General features: G+C 41.5%; 1 protein-coding gene and 1 long non-coding RNA gene across 5 annotated transcripts in view; one reads left to right on the top strand and one right to left on the bottom strand.

The window, feature by feature from the left end:
• Positions 1–8,318, top strand: part of ME2 (malic enzyme 2) — a 48,622-nt gene extending 40,304 nt beyond the window's left edge. For all 4 annotated transcript variants that reach the window (XM_077892881.1, XM_077892901.1, XM_077892891.1 and 1 more), the window contains 3 exons: positions 2,567–2,637; positions 3,317–3,415; positions 7,483–8,318. In XM_077892881.1, coding sequence (XP_077749007.1) covers positions 2,567–2,637; positions 3,317–3,415; positions 7,483–7,650 — 338 coding nt within the window. In that variant the 3' untranslated portion in view covers positions 7,651–8,318. The remainder of the gene's footprint in view (positions 1–2,566; positions 2,638–3,316; positions 3,416–7,482) is intronic.
• The window catches only part of LOC144311033 (uncharacterized), a 36,729-nt gene that overhangs the window by 15,512 nt on the left and 1,331 nt on the right, over positions 1–19,886 (bottom strand). Inside the window, exon 2 of the long non-coding RNA XR_013376634.1 lies at positions 19,556–19,610. This is a non-coding gene — a long non-coding RNA (uncharacterized LOC144311033). The remainder of the gene's footprint in view (positions 1–19,555; positions 19,611–19,886) is intronic.

Below are 19,886 nucleotides of genomic sequence, written 5' to 3'. Positions count from 1 at the left end.
AGACTCTAGCAAATAACAACAAAGAGAAAACTATGAATGCAGCCAAGGCAAAAAGATTTCCTTGAAAGATCAAGTATAATAACTTATAAGTAGAGTGAAACTGTTACGAGGGTAGTGGAGGCATTGTCTGGTGGAAGGGCAAATTAGAGATTGCCATGGAATTTTCATAAGGGTGCTTGTTATAAATTTTAGGATAATCACTGGAAGACCAGAAAAACTTCCTAACTATGGTGAGAGAATGTTAGGGGAGGAAAGGAAATGATTAAAAAAAAAAAATCCAAAAGTCAAGAATGGAGAGGAAAAGAAAGAACATGGAAGAGACAAGACAAACCTAAGACCATAGATTTTGCTCCAAACATTGAAGCAACTATATAAACTGTAGATGGAACAGATGCTCTACTTTCTGAAATACATATATTATCCAGAGGCTAGATTAAAATAAGGAATCTATTACCCGATTTTCTTCTTGTCCATGATTAACTGGATAACTGTATTGCCTCGCTCTGGCTAAAGATTCAATAGTGTGTGCAAAACTGAGAATTTCTAGACCAGAGGACACTGGACACAGTTGAGGAAGGAGATGCCAGAAAGGAGGGTGATTAAAAGCCAAATCACCACAGTGATGCTGAGGGGCAAGCCCTCTCCTCGTGCTCATGGCTACCAGTGATCCTTCCAGTTCCTAACCCTTACATATGAGAAACACTTAAAAATTACTGGTCAGCTAAGGAAAGTCTCCTAACATGAACAATTTATTTCATAAAAGAGATGAAAATAGACAAGGAGTAAAAAGCTGCTTAGAAAGAAGCAGGGGTTAGGTGGGGAGAAGGAAAGTTTAAAAACTATCAATATCCACATGAAGACAAAAATTTTGTTTAAAAAATTAGAGAACAAAAATGAGCTCTTGAAAATAAAAAGTTTGAGAACAGAAGGATTATTTTTTTAAAAGCTGAGGAAGTCACCTAGAAATCGAGCAAAGAATGAGGGCTGGAAAGCAGAAGAAAATGAGAGGGCTGGTCCAGGAAGGACAGTATCAGAAAACAGCCTTGTAGAGTGAGAGAACAGATGAGTGGAGGAAAGAAAATGACAGGTGATTTCGTGAATCTTTACCCAAACTGAAGGACCCAGGTTCCCGGGTAGGAAGGGCCTCCCCCACGAGTGCCAGACACGGTGTGGAAAAGTCCTGCACCTCAAGGCACATCACTGGGAACTGCGGAACATTCAGGAAGGATCCTGATACTTCCAGAGGTACAGCAAGAGGATAATCACCAGAAAGGGTCTAGAATTCAGCTGGCACTGATTGCTCACCAACAACACTGGTGGCCAGAAGGTATTGGAGGGGAGGAGCGCCTCACGGCTCTAAAGGGAAATTATTTCCAAGCTAGAACTCTAAACCCAAACAAATGATCGAATAGGTGGAAAGTAATTTAAAAAAAAAAAAAAAACAGTGGGGCGGGGGGAGGAGTGCCGGGGAGCATCCTCAGAAAACTGTAGGAAAACATGTCCTGGGATCTCTGGGTGGCGCAGTGGTTTGGCGCCTGCCTTTGGCCCAGGGCGCGATCCTGGAGACCCGGGATCGAGTCCCACGTTGGGCTCCCGGTGCATGGAGCCTGCTTCTCCCTCTGCCTGTGTCTCTGCCTCTCTCTCTCTCTCTGTGACTATCATAAATAAATAAAAATTTTTAAAAAAAGAAAACATGTCCTGCCCCAAATGGGGACTAACCAGACACTGGGAGGAAGTGGGATCTAGAAGTGAACTCCGAAGAAACCCAGGCAAGCTGCCTAAAGGGGAGAGACTGTCCAGGATGACCGCTCCGACCTGGGACGGTCTGGGACGGAGAGCGGCCACCACGGAGCGGCGCGGCGGTCTCTTCTGGAGGATGAAGGAGGCGCGTGCGGGATGTGCCGGAGATGCTGGATGAGCCGGCGTGAGATAATTTCAAGTGCTGAAAAACTAAAATAAGGAGATCAGCAGGGAAAACCCAAGTCACGCAGAAGAGAAGAGATGCCCGCGACCCGGTGTTGGCAACGGCCGCGCTTTGAGTAGCCTTCGGAGGAAGCTGGGCGGCGGTGCTCCATGTAGACCACGGGGGAGGCCTCGGGGGAGGCGGGAAGCGTGGACCAGAGCCACGCACTTCCTCCTGCAGGAAGGAGCCGCTGGCTTCTGAGCCTGGGAAGTCAGTCGGGAGAACCGTGTGCAAGCCGTTCCACGGTGGGAGAGAGGAACACAAAAATGAGCAAGACTGGAAGGATTAGGGGTGGGCCAGGAGTTGATGTTTCTTGTAACAAGTATTGATGAAGTGTATGCACTTGTAATTTTGCTAATTATAAAAACTAAATTGAGAAAAGCCGTTTGATATCTCTGTCTAGCAGGTAAGTGTCGTAACAGTTAAAAGACATGTTGTTATTTGATTTTAACTCTCCGATTTCTGTTGTGTCTTGGCTGCTTGGGTGAGGGGAGCTGTTGGGGTAGTGGTTCCCATTAACTGGCTGTAAGTCTGGGTATTTATTCGGTTCCTTTCACAATTTGAAAAAAAAAGACCTCACTAAACATTTAAAATGTTTTCTAGGCGTGGCTTTAGCTGTTATTCTCTGTAACACCCGGCATATTAGTGACCATGTTTTCCTAGAAGCTGCAAAGGTAAGTGTTTTAAATCTTTTTCAACTCTTTTATAAAGGATGAATTATAAAGATGAGTGGATCTTAGTTAAAAGCAGAGAGAGAAAATGGATTAGAGCTGCCTTATGAATGGAAAGGAAGCTATTCATCTCTGGCTTTTCTGATTTGGCCGTCTACTTTTGCATAAGATTAATTTTTTATCATGATTTTTCAAATTCTGAATGTAAGCTATGAATCCTTTCATATGTATAACACCTATCGTGCCTGTTATATATGTGTCTGAAGGTAACGTATCGTGACAGCATAGACCAAAGGTGTAACGCCTTCATTTTTTTAATGGACACAAACTGGTTTATTTGCAGGACTATTGCAGTGCAGGACTACAGTGTGAGTTTTGACGAACTCACATTTTTTAATAACAGATTTTAATGTCTATTTTCATAGTAGCTGATGTAATTATTCCAAACTTTGTATGTATTAACTAGAATATGTCAATAAACTTTTCAATCCAGTTGTTTATTGTTTAGCAGTGAACAGTTTTAATTTCTGCAGCACTTTAAGTATATATATTCCTGCTAAAAATAAGAAGAATTATGTTACTTGTATTATTTTCTGCTCCCCAAACCACTTTTCCATTTTATCACGTCCTTATTCTGTGGCATTTAGACAAAATAAAAATAAAATGCCGTTTTTCTCTTCAGGCACTGGCAAATCAATTGACAGATAAAGAGCTAGCTCAAGGGAGACTTTACCCACCACTTGCTGATATTCAGGAAGTTTCTATTAACATTGCTATTAAAGTAAGTATAATTTATACCTGTTCACAAATATTTTAATAATGTTTTCTTAAGCAAGTAGCATAAGTTTACTAGAGAAAAGTTTGAAACATTTCAAAGGTACAAAGAAGAAATTTTAGATCACTCATTTTCTAAATACCAGAATATAACCCACATTACTTTTTTTAAAGATCTATTTATTTGAGAGTGAGAGAGAGTGGGAGGTGGGGCAGAGGGCAAGGGAGAGAGAATCCTCAAGCCCGTGCGTCACGGAGCATGGAGTCTGATGCGGGCTCCATCTCAGGACCCCAAGGTTATGACCTGAGCCAAAGTCACGAGTCGGGCGCTTAACCGACTGAGCCAGCCAGGCGCCCCATAACCCACATTATTATTTGGGATTTGTAGCCTTCTAGTCCTTTTCCTTCCCCAACGCATGCATATGTCTGCAGCACCTGCAGCCACCGGTGCCTCTTTAGAATAGTTTCTCCCTGCTCTTTCTCCACTGAGTACACTGTAAGCCTTTCCCCGGGTAAATCAATAGCAGTTCTCCCGTATGATCATTAATGCTGCGTAATCTTGTCTTTGTTAGGCATCATAATTCGTTTAACCATTTCTGTATTTTTGGACTTTAAGCATCTTTTGTTGTTGTTAGAAATAATATTGTAGTGAACATCCTTATTTAAGTCTTTGTGTACATTTTTGATTGTTTTTTCTTAAGATAAATGTCTAATCAAAAGAACAAAAAGTATTAACGTGCCGAGGCTTCCGATACAGATTACCATCATATTTCTTCAGGAAAAAAGTATCAATTTATATTGCAGTATCAGTGATGCCGATACTGAGCGTTATTCTTTAAATCTTACATATTTAGTGAGTGGAGGATTATGTCTTCATTTTTATCTAAAGCATTTATTAGTGAGATTGAGTTTTTTGCTTAATTAAACAATTATAAAAAATAAAATAGGGCACCCAGGTGGCTCAGTCAGTTGGGTGTCTGCCTTTGGGTCAGGTCATGATCTCAGGGTCCTGGGATCAAGCCCCGCATCAGTCTCCCTGCTCAGTGGAGAATTGGCTTCTCCCCCGCTCTGCCCCCCACCCCTCGTGTTTTTCTCTCTCTCTCTCACCAATAAATAAGTAAAGTCTTTTTTAAAAATCAAATTAAAAAAATAATCATATTCTGTGAACTGCCTGCCTGTTCATGACCTTTGCTTGTTTTTATATTGGTTGTTTTCTTTCTAATGTTGGCTTTAAAAGGCCCTTAATATATTGAGCATCATGATTTCTCTGTTTGCTGTGGTGCAGGTGTTTACCCATTTGCCATTTATTTTGACTTGTGGAAATTTAACACTGGAATGCCACGTTTTAAGAGGTTTTTTTTGTGGAATAATCTCTTTACTCTATGGCTTGTTTCCTCACCTTTTATGAATGTTAATGCCTTCTCCCACTCCAAAAATCATATAAATATCTACCTTTGCTTTTTAAGAACATAAAACCTTTTAATCCCTAAGGTTTTTTTAGAGTAAGATGTGTGAGGCCGAGAAACATTGTTTTCTGAATAGTTAACCAGTTGCCCCAGCACCAATTGATTGAGAATGCTCCTTTTACTAACATAAAGTCCTCAAATCTGTCACTGAGAGTCTGTTCCTAACCATATAGGCCTATTATTAGGCACCATTAAAAATATTGTGGTATGTAGGGCACCTGGCTAGCCCAGTCAGTGGAGCATGTGACTCAACCTAAGGATTGTGAGTTGGGTATAGAGATTACTTAAAAATAAAATCTTAAAAAAATAATTATTACTGTGGTATGTATAATGTGTATTATTAGATACTATATCTTTCTCATCAATAATTGTTTTCAGTATTTTCTTATCTGTTTAAACTGCATTCTTTTGGATGAATTTTTTTTACCAGTTTTTTTAATTTAAAGAAAACCCTGCATCTGTGTAGGAAACTATCAAACTTACAAATTAAATCAGTGAAATTGAGTCTTTGGTACTGGCTCTTCCCTCCCCATCAGTACCTCTTCCCACTCAGCACAGTCTGTTTCTTCTTTTTAAGTGTTTCAATATAATTTTGTTGTTTTCCTCTCTAAATGTAGTATGTTGCTTAATGCTTATTTTCCTAGAATTTAAAATGTTTTGTTCTTTATAATAAAGATTTTTCTTCTTATACTTATTTCCTTGGTAGTCATGGCATATAGGGAAGGTATTAATTTTTATGAATTTACTTGATAAGTAGCTCACCTAATTGAGCAATCTTAACTCTCTTAATAGTTTCTTAATGAACTGTTTTGGAATTTTGAGTTTTGAATCATTTGCAAGTGATTTGTTTCTTCATTTACTATGTATTTCTTTTTTTCTCCCATAAGAACAGTTTTAAGCAACTTAGTTGATCAGGGCATCCTTGTATTTTAATACTAAATATGATACTAGCTTTTGGTTGAAATAAATATTCTTTTATCTTTTTAAGAAGTAATCTTAATCCCTAGTTTACTAAGATTTTCTTAAACACCAGGATTAAGTGTAGAATTTATCAACCACATTTTCTTTTTTTTTTTTTTTAATATTTTATTTATTCATGACAGAGAGAAAGGCAGAGACACAGGCAGAGGGAGAAACAGGCTCCATGCAGGGAGTCTGATATGGGACTCGATCCTGGGACTCCAGGATCACACCCCAGGCCTAAGGTGGCGCTAAACCACTGAGCCATCGGGGCTGCCCTCTTCTTTTTTTTTTTTTTATCAACCACATTTTCAACTGTGTATTGATGATCATAAAATTTTTACCCCTTTGACTATAAATGTTATTGTTGCATTATTTTAATACTTGTAAACTAAACAAAGATTAGGAGTAAGAGATGATATGTTTAAGAAATAACAGCCAGGGGTGCCCGAGTCCTCAGTCAGTTGAACGTCTGGCTCTTAATTTCAGCTTAGGTTGTGAGATCAAGCCCTGCATTAGGCACAGACTCAGCAGGGAGTCTGCTTGAGATGATCGCCCTCTCCCTCTGCCCCCACTTGTGCTTGCGTGCTTTCTCTCTCTCAAATAAATAATCTTAAAAAAAAAAAAAAAGGAAAAGAAAAGAAAGAATAACAGCCAACCCAGGGGCACCTGGCTGGCTCAATCAGTGGAGTATGTGACTCTTGATCTTGGGGTTGTGAATTCGAGCCCCACATTGGGTAGAAAGATGACTTTAAAATCTTTAAATAACAGCCAGTTCAGTTGAACTGGAATCTAAATAGGTAGGCAAATGGCATAAGACAGGATTTGAAAGTTATCTTAAGGCCACATTGTACAGATGGACAAATGTCAGGCTAAGGAGTCTGAATGAATACCTTATTGTTGCAAAACAGCTGAGGATTTTAGAGCCCAGAAGTAGGACGAGTAGAGCTCACCTTTGAATTTATAGAATGATATTACATGTGGGACAGATTTTGGACCATATCAGCCAGTTAAGAGATTACCAGTGTGTCCAGGTGAGAGGTCATATGAAATAGAAGGAGATACCTGTGCTTAGGGGTTGGTACTGGAGTGTAGCCCCAGGGTCATGTCTCACCTCCCTTCTGCAGGGTAGAGAATTTGCTCCTTCATTGGCTTAAGGCTTTCAAGACCGAGGGTTCAGGAGACTAGGAGTGCTTTGTTTTCTGTCCCCTACCCCATCCCACAGCCAGTGAGCTTCTCCGACCTCATGCTTTGCCCCAGCTTTTTCTGTGGGTACAAATATGTTTCTCAGAATAGGCTAGAAAATAATTGAAACACATTCATCACAAAATACAGTAAGGTTGAGTCCCTAGGACAAAAAGTCATTTTTAATTGCTTGTTTGATTGAAGTATTAAGGGGGGGAATGCCAGTAATGGGGGGAATGACTTGAAAACACGTCAAATTTATGGTGAGATTACAGATGATTTTTATTTCATCTTTCAAGCCCTTAGTAGTTTGCAAATGTTTTGAAATGAGTCAAAGTAATGTTATTTATTTTGAAAAAAGAAAAATGTCATTCTTCTAAATTCATTCTTCTGTGTTTTAACGGTACTTTCCCCCCTCAGATTAATACTCAGAGCCTGCACAGTAATCTTACCTATTTTTCAGGTCACAGAGTACCTGTATGCTAACAAAATGGCTTTCCGGTACCCGGAACCTGAGGACAAGGCCAAATACATTAGAGAAAGAATATGGCGAAGTGAATACGATTCCCTGCTGCCGGATGTGTATGACTGGCCGGAGTCTGCGTTAAGCCCTCCCCTGATAACGGAATAGAAGCACGTCCACTGAAAAATACTTTCCAGGCTTCAGGGAACCCTTTTTTTTTTTTTTCCCAAACAAAAAGAGATAATGTTCTCGAATTGATGGTTTTTTCCTGTGTACTCCCCTACTGCTTTGCTTGACTTTTTTTTTTTTTTCATGATGTATTGGCCACGTTGTTAATCCCCACCAGAATCTGCAATCAAACAGCCGTATTGCTTTCATTCTGATTTATAGCTCACACCACATCAAAGAGATGTTACAAATGTATTTGTAAATGTCTTCACTTGTGATTCTGTTCATGCTTGCCAAAGTATTTGCTACTTACTGTGTTATTAGTAATAATCTTCTCTCCCCAGCTCTTTGAGGGCTACTAAAATAGAAATTTACTTCTGTGGATAGGAGTATAGAATTTTAAGCCAAATTTAAAAGTTCTTTTATTTCTGCCTCATTTTATTTTCATGCTCTGAAATTCCTTTCCAGTTGATAAATCTAAAGAAATGTGGAAAAATCTACCCTATTACTTATTTTCTGGACCTAAATTGAGGCTTAACTACAACACCATGAGAGAAAAATGGGAAGTACTGCTGGCTTTAGATAAATAAAGTGGTCATTATTTTCAACAGTGTATAAAAATCATAGTGTAACTTTTTTATTTAATAAAGATATTATCTTAAATTTAATTGCTTCAATTAATGCGATTTTATTGCCCAACTAGAAATTTAGGTTTGCTTATTATGAAAAGCACCTATTTTCATTTTCTTTATTTCTAGATGTTTCAAAGGAGGGGATATATAATGCATAAATTATAACTGACATCATGTGACTTTTAACAAATTAGTCATATTTTACATCCAAATGAAGCATTTTTAACTGGAGAGGCTATACCCCCTATTCCAGTAGTGCTGCACTTTATTATTGAGATAATTTTCAAATGTCTGTATGATACATTCTTTGAATACCGTTAGTGACAGCTCTTTCCACCAAAGATGGATTTGCTTTTTTGAAGCCACCAAAATTAATTTAGAGCTAAGTGGGGATGAATAAGGTAGGTGTTCAGACCAGAAAATACCATTTTTAATCCCGGTAAAATGGGTAACAGTTGGCTAGTGAGGCCAGTTTTCTTATGTGGCTTGTGTATGGGAGAGTTTTTTGTTTTTTTTTAAGATTTTATTTATTCAGAGAGAGAGATGCAGAGAGACACAGGCAGAGGGAGAAGCAGACTCCATGCAGGGAGCCCGACGTGGGACTCGATCCTGGGTCTCCAGGATCATGCCCTGGGCTTGAAGGCAGAGCTAAACCGCCGAGCCACCCGGGCTGCCCATATGGGAGAGTTCTAAAGGAAAACCCAAAGCATTTGGAGAGTTAGTGATATTACTTTATATATGCCTACCATAGTTGCTTTGAAGGAACAAAAACTTATATTTTAAGTGCTCATTCTAGAAGATTAAGTGCAGAAAGTTATTCATAGCTACCTGTAGGGGTGCACATTACTTGTTATTTCTCTCCATAGTCCTTGATATATTAGATGCGATACTCTGTAGGGAAAAAGGGCATCATTTTTGTGTTTGTCCTTCTATGTGTAGGTAGAGACTGATTCATACTAATTTTAAATGTAATTCAACATTTTACAAATGTTTGAAATGGCACTGACATTTTGATGATTTTGAGAAAATCATTCTCAAAAATACTCTCTTGATTTTAGTTTAACATTACAAGTATAATAATTACAAATCCTGTTTTGCTTAGTGCTTATTGAAGGTAGGACCATATGCTGAATTCAAGTAATTTTACTAAGATGATTGCTTAGTAAATATGTCTAGTACAGTCTTTATGGAAATTTTATTTTGAGGAAAATAGGCCAACTGGCATATAGCCTACATATTTAAGTATGACAGAAATGATAGATATAAAACCAGTAATATACTGGTTGGTAAATAACACATGAGAATAGGTGGCCTTTAATAAATACACATTATATATATTCTAATATATGTTTATTGTCTATCACATATGTGTAAATATATCTTATTTCTCCAGATCAGTTTGTATTCACTAAAAGCCACCTATTCTCATGTGTTATTTACTAACCAGTGTTTTACCAACCAAGTAACAATTACTGGATGTAAGGTGAAGAAAAAAATGTAAGATACAGGCAGGAGCTGCCAGCACCAGCTAGCACCAGGGGCCTGGTGGCACTATGCCGTCAGACGGGAAGGAACAAGCATTCAGAGCTCTGGAAACTTTTACCAAGCAATAAGGTAATTATTTTTAAAAACAGCAATGGAGAGCCATTTTCAATCTTTTGAATAGAGAAGACCTTATGTAAGGTTAGTCTCAGAAATGACCTAGGAGAGCAAAGTGAGCACTCGTGTTCTGATCTGGCACCAGTAGCCATGGGGTGAAAGAGCCTGGGTAAGTAGTAGGGGGAAGGTTTACTGACTGTGATGGCAACCGTGTTAAAGATTTTGGTTAAAATCATTTTTTTTAAAGATTTTGTTTATTCACGAGAGACAGAGAGGCAGAGACCCAGGCAGAAGGAGAAGCAGGCTCCATGCAGGGAGCCCCACGTGGGACTCGATCCCAGGCCTCCAGGATCACGCCCCGGGCGAAGGCAGTGCTAAACTGCTGAGCCACCTGGGCTGCCCTGTTAGAATCATTTGAAAGGATGGTTTCTTAACCAGGAAGATGCTTCAGAGTCACCCTGAAGCCTCTTTAAACTGCATATGCCTCCTCCTCCTGCCAGGCGGCCTGGACCGCGGGGGCGGAGCCGTGGCAGGTGTGGTCCCTGCAGGGCCCTGGGGGGATCTTAGGCACACCTGCCGTGCCTCCGGGTTGCTGCCTCCGGGGGACACGGGAGTACTCTGCGGAGCTCACAGGCTCCTCCTGGCGAGGCAGTGGGCCTGGGGTGGGCCCGATTGTCTGTTCTGACCCGGGGCGCCCAGGCCGCCGCTCCAGAGAAGACCCAGGAGCACGCTCCAGAGCACGAGTGTGGCGAGCAGGCTGCTCCGTGCTCATCCGGCGCATACCCTATATGAAGCCATACCTGAGATTCTGTTCTCGCATGGAATTGGCTCCGCCTATTTTTGTTATGTATAGTTTTTATGGAGAGTCGATAAGGACAAAAACATGGAACTTTTAAACAGATTTCTCTGAAAATACATAACTAGAATACTGCTCAGTTCTCTGTGCCCTTATTAAGTAAAACCTAGCAACCAGTTTTCATTTTTGAAAAGATTAGCCATCAAGTGAATAATTGTTTCTTCTCTATTGGTTGTCTTTTAATATGACTCACCCTATCCTTTTCTTTTTCTTTCTCTAAATTACCAGCTTCTGGAGAAATAAGATCCTACATTCTGCTTTGCAAAGGAGTTGCTAATGAATTAGGATCAAAGCATAATTATTAAGGGTGTGGAATGTTATTTACTGCTTTCAGATAACTGAGAAAGCCCAAAGGGGTGGTAGGCGAGTGGGAAAACCTGGCCTTCATCCAAATGTTCTGTAGCTTTTTCCCCCAAGCCCACTCAGTATCCCTAAAAGAGGCTTCATACTCTTGAACAGTCCCAGGGTTCTGTTGGATTCACCAAAACTGAATCCGCTCTGCTGAGCATAACACTTAAGAACATCCATGTAAAAAAAAAAAAAAAAAAAAGAACATCCATGTAAATCTTAAAGCTCTCTACTGGGATTCCACTTAAGGGACTCTCATAAACAATATAATAGCACCAATATCATATTTCCATTCAAAATAAGACCGCATGTTTTCAGGTGCAGACACATTACTGACTTTATAGAAAACAGATTCGTTACCTACTTTGATTCTCAATTGATGTGCGATTTGCACTTGGATGTGCATCTAAATGTTAAAATGAAATAAATCCTCTACAGCAAAGCTATAAATAACATTTAAAACTTAAAATATTCAAGATAATTTGTAGACAGTTTGCCCCTCATCTGAAATGAGGATGTTTTAATGTTAGCAGAGAGAAAGCTCAAGGCTTTGTTTCAAATTTTAATAAACTGGGCCTAATTAGGACATGATTCTTACTTATTGCATAATTATTGCCAGGAGTTTCTCAGGTGAATTAGTGATTAGATTTTAAAATAATTATTTTCCTTTCTTAGATAAGGAAAATTGTGTCTCTCAAAGAGAAAAGTAACATGATATGATATGTGATATGGAAATACGTTCATACTTTGTTCACATAAAATACACAAATTAAGTCAGATGACTTTTAGATGCTTTGTATATTTATGTAACAGGTTTTTACCAATAAACACTTTTTTGTATGGCTATTTAATCTTGCTTTTTCCAGACAAAAACCTAATTGCCACTTCTATCTTTGGGAAGTTATCCCTACATTCAGAACACTTTTTAAAATTTTATGACTAAGGGAAAATTTGTGGGTATTTCTTCCCCAGTTTTCAGTATGTCCTTTTATGTCCTAGAAAAATTATATTACCTTTTTTAATTCTAGGTGTATATTCTAGTAAATCACTGATTCCTACAGAGTCCTGAATCATCACTAACATACTAGCTATGTACAATTAGCAAACAATGCTAAAGGACATTTTATGGACAGCACCAGGCCTTGTTGTAAGCATCTAATATGCATGAGCATGCTTAATTCTCAGATGCCCTCCTGTCGCTGCACCTCTTTTACGGAGAAGGACACATGCACAGAGAGGTTAAGCACCTTGCCCAGGATCTCCGCGGGTAAGTAGCAGAGCCAGGGCCCTTAACCTCAACCCCTCTCAAGGAAGAAGCGCCTCTGTGACGGGTGATTTTATCTGGATCTTAAATAAAGAATTATCATATCAGATGAAGTCTTCACCTACTCATAAGGTTAAGCTGAGGTCCTTTTAAATGTGTTTTAGCAGTTTATTTGATTTCTACTTGCCATTTAAGCTCAAATACAATATAAACTATTTTATTCGTTAGTCTTCAGCATTTTAAGTTGTGGATGCGAACATAAAAGATTTGGCTTTGAATTTGATAAATTACACCAAAGATTCTTTTTTTTTTTTTTTAATTTTTATTTATTTATGATAGTCATACAGAGAGAGAGAGAGAGAGGCAGAGACACAGGCAGAGGGAGAAGCAGGCTCCATGCACCGGGAGCCCGATGTGGGATTCGATCCCGGGTCTCCAGGATCGCGCCCTGGGCCAAAGGCAGGCGCTAAACCGCTGCGCCACCCAGGGATCCCTACACCAAAGATTCTTAATAGCCAGTCACTAACATCTCTAGACTGGGTAATCCTTCCAGAACCACCAACTGCTATCACTTCTGTGCAAACCAGTTTCGATAATGCTTATATACTTTGTGACTCTGCCATTGTCGATGTGAATTGTTAGATGGATTTCCTTATCTCGATACAGTGATATTTTGATACAATGATAGCTACTGTATTATATGCATACATACAACTTCTTCCATTAAAAAGTAAGAATAGTTGGGGTGCCTGGCTGGCTTGCTGATGCAACTCTTGATGTTGGGTTGTGAGTTCAAGTCCCACGTTGGATGTGGAACTTATTAAAAAAAGTGAGAATAGCTAAAAAGTAGAAATATAAAATATATGTGCAGAATAATTTCTGAGACCTATCTTAGCTATTTGACAAAATAGCATTTCTGCTTAATTTTTTATTATACTTTGCCTATTGACCTTTAAAATCAACTGAAATTGAGACCATATTTCTGCAATTCATATTGTGTTCCCTTTGATAATGTCCTAAGCATTAACTTTGAGGAAACCACACATTGCAAAAGTCACTGCTTAGCCTTTTTCACTTGTGCATTTAAGATAAAAGGGCATAAACAGACTTGTGGTCATTGTTTATGGGAAGACCCACCTAAGGGGAGCGTCTTGTGTAGTTTCTGACACCAGATCAGCTTATCACAGATGGCTCTGGAATCCGCCTACATGCTCCATAAAGATGTGATTGGCTTTTTCTCTTTTGTGATATATAAATTGTCACGAGATGTGGGTATTTTCCATGCATAAAGTTTGTTATGACCTTGTTTTTTAGAGGCTGCTATAGAGAGGGCACTTCTAAAACTCGGTATTATCTTGATCCTTGACACCCCCTCCCGCCCCCCAACACCTGTCCCGTGGGAGTGCTCTGTGGTTAGACCGGGACTCACGAGTGGGGCATTACTCATGCTCATCATCTCTTCCTTTCCTTTTGCTCAGCTTCCTACTTGATTTCTGTTCTCATTTAGTTTAATCACAGCAGTAAGAAGGACCAATTCCTCACCACTTCTCCCCTGCCAGACCCATTCCAAGCAGCCTCAGCAAAGCCTGCTTGTGGGTTTTGTAGAGGGAGGAGAGTGGTCTAGGAGCTAATCCCCCTGGATGCCTGCTGCGAGCCAGGCGCTTCTCCCAGGATCTGCTGGCTACTTACTGGTCTCACATTCACAGCCTTCTTCCTCTTTTTTTTTTTTTAAGATTTATTTATTTATTCATGATAGAGGCAGAGACACAGGAGGAGGGAGAAGCAGGCTCCATGCCGGGAGCCCGACGCGGGACTCGATCCCGGGACTCCAGGGTCGCGCCCTGGGCCAAAGGCAGGCGCCAAACCGCTGAGCCACCAGGGATCCCTCACAGCAGCCTTCTGAGCGGTGGGTTCTAGTATTTCCCGCTTCGCAGACCCCGCGGTGCAGGGCCTGCAGGGCCTCGAAGTCCCGGAGCTTCCGCGGACGGCAGAGTCGGGGCTCGGGGGCTCGGGCAGCTCACGTGGGGGGCTGCTCAGAGCGCTCCCTCCACCCTCCACCCGCCCCGAGCGCGGCCACTCCGAGGCAGCCTTGGTGCTCCTGCCCTCGCGGGCGCCTGGGGTTTGACACCCGCCCCGGGTCACATCCGGGCACCCCGCACCTCTGCTTTCACTCGCGGCCTTACCTGCTTCACGGAAAAGGGGTCACAGGAGGGGCGTCTTGAGAGGGAGAGGCGCACTCCCTCCGCCTGATCCCCTCCAATTCCCCCCGCATCCAGGCAGTGGGGGCACCGTCCTTCCTGATGGTGAGGAGCGTCCCATTGGCCCTGGAGACCGTCCTCTCCATCCTTCAACCAACAGGGGCGGGGGATGGGAGGTGGGCGGGGCACGGGGGCACTGGGCGGGATGGGCACGGGGCGGGGGGTGGGGGGCATGCTCTATGTCGGCAAATCCAACTCCGATAAGAAAATTTACAAAAAACAAAAACACAAAACAGGAAGGGAGAAGCAGCAGCTCGGCAAGCGCTCGCGCGGCTGGGCCCCCAGCTCGGCCCTGCATCCTCGGGGATGGAAGGCACCTGTCAGAGCACCCGCAGCCCCGGGGCTCAGGGCCCCCCCAGCCTTCTCCCCCAGTCAAGGCCGCGGAGCTGCCCAGACTCGGCCTCCCCCAGCAGGTCCCGAGGGCTCTGTCTCCTGGACCCCCGGCTCCCTAGCCCCGGCCACAGTCGTGCTCACCACCTGCTGTCCCCGCCGCGGCCTCGCCACCTGCAGCCTGGTCCCAGCAGAGCGGCCAGGGCAGCCCTTTCAGACCTAAGATGTGGCCACTTCCTGCCCTGGTAAAAGCTGGAATGGCTGAGCCAGTCTTCGGGTGCCCCAGCGGCCCCCCGTGACCCCCCCCCCCCCGCTGCCCCCTGTCTTGGGCACCAGATGGAGCCCCCCAGGGCCATTCCCAGCATCGGCCTGCGGCTCCGCCCCCACGTCACCTGGAAGGGGGCCCCTTTAAAGCCTGCGACCTCAGCTCCCCACACTCTCCTGTCTCCTCCACCCACCTTACCACCTGCCCACCACCTACAGGGCGCAGACTGGGCCTCCGTCCTCCGGAAGCCACAGCTGGGGGCAGGACCCTGCATCTCCCTGCTGGTGGCTGCCACGACCCGAGCCACGCACCCAGCAGAGGTTCGCCAACAGCGGCACCCTGAGGAGACACAGGCGAGACCCTGGCCGAGACCTGGGCCGCCCGGCCGCCACCAGTTCACATTTTCTATCAGTTCTGCAGGCTCCCTGATCTCCTTTCAATCTGCAACGTGAATCAGCTAAAATTGACTTCTATGCTTATGATCAAGAATTCCGATTGACATCGAATTGATATCAGCTGCTCCTAAGTATGTAAATAGCAGCCTGTCCAGTCAATACTCCAAGCAAACCAAGGGCTGGGTCATGTTTTTTGTTTATTTCCTACAGTCGCAAAATCTCTTTTTCACCCAGGTCAGTGCTCTAGCGCTATATAGATTTAAGCAGCGATTGATTTCAAATAATCGAATGATCAATAAAAAAGTTTTCGAATATAGTTTGAATGAGAAAAATAAAGTAATGGAATCTGCCATGTTATCACTCTGTTGGCTCTGAAACTTACCCACTGCTTTTACTAATTTGTGATTATAATGATTATCCTTTCCCCTTAATTCCAGGTTATTTATAATTGCAGGTGTAACGACAGGTGGGTTCGTTTACTGATCTGAGAAGACCGCTGTTCCATTACATCTAGGTTGCCTCCAAGCAGAGAATGGGAGAGAAAAGAGAAGCCAGCTTTCTCCTGCTGGCATAAGTTAGATTATTAGATGTGCTAGGTGTCACTTTGGAATGACTCACATTTGAATAACACTTTACAAGGCATTTCAACAACACCATTTTGTCTTTATAACAAAAGTTTGTGGCAAGAAGAGCAATGATTATCCTCATTTCACCAGGGGAAAACAGAAGAAAGTTGAATAACCCGACCAAGGTCACCCAAATACAAAGGGGCAAAATTAAGACCCAAACTACCTTTTGACTCAAAAGTTAATATTGTTAAGCAATGTAAAGAGACAAATGACAAACTTAAAACATATTTGCATCTTACATCATAATGAATTATTATCCCTGATATATGGAAAGCATCTAAAGATTCATAAAAAAAAGACCATTACAATAAAAAATCTGGGCAAAGCGTATGCACAAAAAGTTTAAAGAAAAAAGAAGGCAAATGACCTTTAAACTTTTTTTATGACCTTTAAACTTATGAGCAGATACTCACATAGCTCGTTTATGAAAGATAACTGCAAGTTTAAACTCCTCTAAGATGGGCCCCTGGATATCTCAGTAGGTTAAGCATCTGCCTTTGGCTCAGGCCATGATCACAGGGTGCTGGGATCAAACCCTGAGTAAGGTTCCCAGCTCAGCGATGAGTCTGCTTGTCCCTTTCCCTCTGCTCCCTGTCCCCCACTCATTCTCAAACAAATAAAATCTTTAAAAAAATAAATAAATTCCACTAAGATGTTAGATTGGCAAAAATCCCAAAGTTTGCCAACATTTTGGTGGTGAGTTCTGAGGAAAAAAGATATTCTGATAAGTTGCTAATGAAAGGCAGAATGACCCAACCCCCAGAGCAGTCCTTTTAGCTTTCTCTAGCAAAATTATACATGTTTATTGGTTGAATCATCAATCCTACTTGTAGGAATCTGTGCCAGAGATATACTCACAAACATTTTTTTAAAAAATGACTTCTGCAGAGGCTATTTGTTACGACACCATCAGAGCAAAAGATGTAAACAAGCCAGAGGACTGAGTGAATAAACTATGGTGTGATCAGCATCAGACAGCTGAAGAGGAAGGAGGAAGCACGCACGTGGACAGATGGCCCGTAACCACGGAGACACGCCACTTCACAGGATCCTGTGGGTCTTGTTCTTCCTTTTACTAACGTGGGCTACCCCAGTGATGGAGCTGCAGGTGTGAAATCACCCCGTTGCCCTCCTTACTTCCGCTGAGAAGTCAGCCGTTAATCCCGCTCAGATTCCCTCATAATTAACTTATTTTCCTCTTCGGTTCAAGTTTTTCTCTTGCTTTCAGCATTTTTACTACAATGTGTCTGTGGGTTTCCTGTGATCATCCTGCTTGGAGTTTGTTGAGCCTCCCGGGTGTGAAGATTATTGCTTTTTCATTAAATCCGGGAAGCTTTTAGCTATTCTCTTTGAATGTTTTTTTCGGCTTCTTTTAAAGACCATGGTTCTTCTGTTACTCCTATTATATGCATGTTGGTGTGCTTAATGGTGGCACACATTTCTCTGAGATTCTACTCATTTTTCTTAATTTTTTTTGTCTCTGATATTTGGATTGCATAATTTTTGTCATATAACTTCCAAGTTGCTAATTCTTTCTTTTCTGTAAATTCAAATTTACTGTTGAACCCCTCTACTGAATTTTTCATTTCAGTTGTACTTTCAACTCCAGAATTTCCACTTGGGTTCTTTTTTTATTATCCTATCTCTATTCATATTTTAAATTTAATGTGACATTGTCATCATATCTTCCTTTGCTTCTTTAATCATGATTTCTTTTGGTTCTTTGACCATATATAAATGGCTACTCAAAAAGCTTTGTCTCACAACCCCAGCATCTTAGTTTACTCTCACAAGCAGTTTCTGTTGCCTCCTCTTTTTTTCTATTTTAGGGATCACAGTTTCATACTTATTTATATTTCTTAACTTTTCTTGTTGGAAACCATACATTTTAGATTATATATCATAGCAACTCCAGGTACTGCCCACCCACCACCTCTGAAACTTGTTACTCATTTGCTCTTTTATTTGTTTAGTGACTGTTGGACTCTATCCCCCCAACCCCATCTACTTACCGAGGTCACCCTCCGATATTTCCCCTTAGGAAACAGTCCCGGCACAGCTCTCTTTGTCTCTTTCCCTAATTATACTGCTCTACTAAGCTCCTCTGATTACCAGCTGATTGCTCTATTATTTTCAACAATGTCCAGGGCATAAATTGCTCCACAGAATAAAGCAATCAAATTTGAGTTCCTGTGTAGGGAAAGTTTCTCAGGTCCTTGTTTGAATTTTTCTTCACCTCTGGTAAGCTCCTTCCATTTGCCTTGTGCCCATCGCCCCTTCTTAGGAAAACAATATGCTGACAGTTTAGCCTATAGATGTCCAACGATCCCACCAATCTCCTCCCAGTTCCCTTTCACCATCATCTATCTCCATTCCTTTTGGAGCGTCCTTAAGCTTAAGGTCTCCACCATCTACTGCAAGTGAACCCAACATGTTGGAAGAGATTAAAAGGTCCAGTTTAGATCTGCTTCTCCCTCTGGGCGAAATCTCTGAGCCACGGCTGTGGAGCTGGAGACGGTGGCATGCTACTCATTTAGTGACACCACAAATTTAGGAGCTGGGCACTTGAGTGGGGCAGAGACCTCAGGTCTTCTTGGCTGGTCTTCCCTACATGGAACCACCACTTTATGAGCCAGGGTGAGAGCAACCGGGGACCTAGTATTCTCGCTAGGCCAAACCTAAACTAAAGCCTCCATCTCGCCTCTTAGCAACGGTTGGCTCGAATTTAGCCTCACCAACTCGTAGCTGGGGGCAGCATGAGGAATACTGATGTGTTAGCCCTTCCTAGAAGACAGCTCTCTGACTCTGAGCTGGGAAGAGAGGGAGACCTGTGTTATCGGCTTTACCAGTCGACAGTTCAATCTCGCAGATCTGAGAGGTAAAGGGAGGAAGCAGGTCTCGGTTCAAATTCTATAAACTCTCATTGTTCCTACTGAATTTTGGTAGTTTTTTATTAAGTGTTTCTCCATTTACTAAATTTCCTTAGGACCAGACCATTCCCAGAGGCTTTAAATGATTGTTTTTATTATTTTAACCAGTTTATCTGGGGTTTGGGCCCATAGAGCACTTCATGCTGTCATACTGCAAGTCTCTCTAAAACTAATTTTAATAAAGTGCCACCTATGCAGGGAAGGAAGTAATTCTTTTCTGAATATAATTTTGACTTTGGAACCCATGTAAACAATTTGCATAATTTAAAACACATTTTAAAAAGCAATACCTAAAAATGGAAAATAAATAGAAGAAACTGTTTACCAGGTTGGTGGCATAGCAACATGGAAAAAATAATTCTTAAGTAACCTAAAAAATAATTTTTTGACTGTACATACCCAGTGTGATATATCCAATGGTTTGCTGGAGTCTCTTTACTGGAGCTAAATCAAACTGTTAATATCGTTAGGAACCAAGATTTAGTGTATAAGTGACATCAGCATAAAATTAAAGAAATTAAGTAAAAACTGTATAATCTTACTTTAGAATTGAAAAAATCAGTATGAATTCACAATTTCAGTTAAAATATATATATTTATTTGCCCTGTCCACTAAAAAGACTTAGAACAAGCTTCTACATCTAATTCCCATGTGATAAGAACTGTAAGGGATAGAAAAACATGTTAAATGATACCATGGAGATGCAATCAGTCCAGTACAGAATTTGGG

Source organism: Canis aureus, chromosome 1, assembly GCF_053574225.1.
Source record: "Canis aureus isolate CA01 chromosome 1, VMU_Caureus_v.1.0, whole genome shotgun sequence".
Lineage (NCBI taxonomy): Eukaryota > Metazoa > Chordata > Mammalia > Carnivora > Canidae > Canis > Canis aureus.
This window is presented reverse-complemented; position numbering and strand designations above follow the sequence as displayed.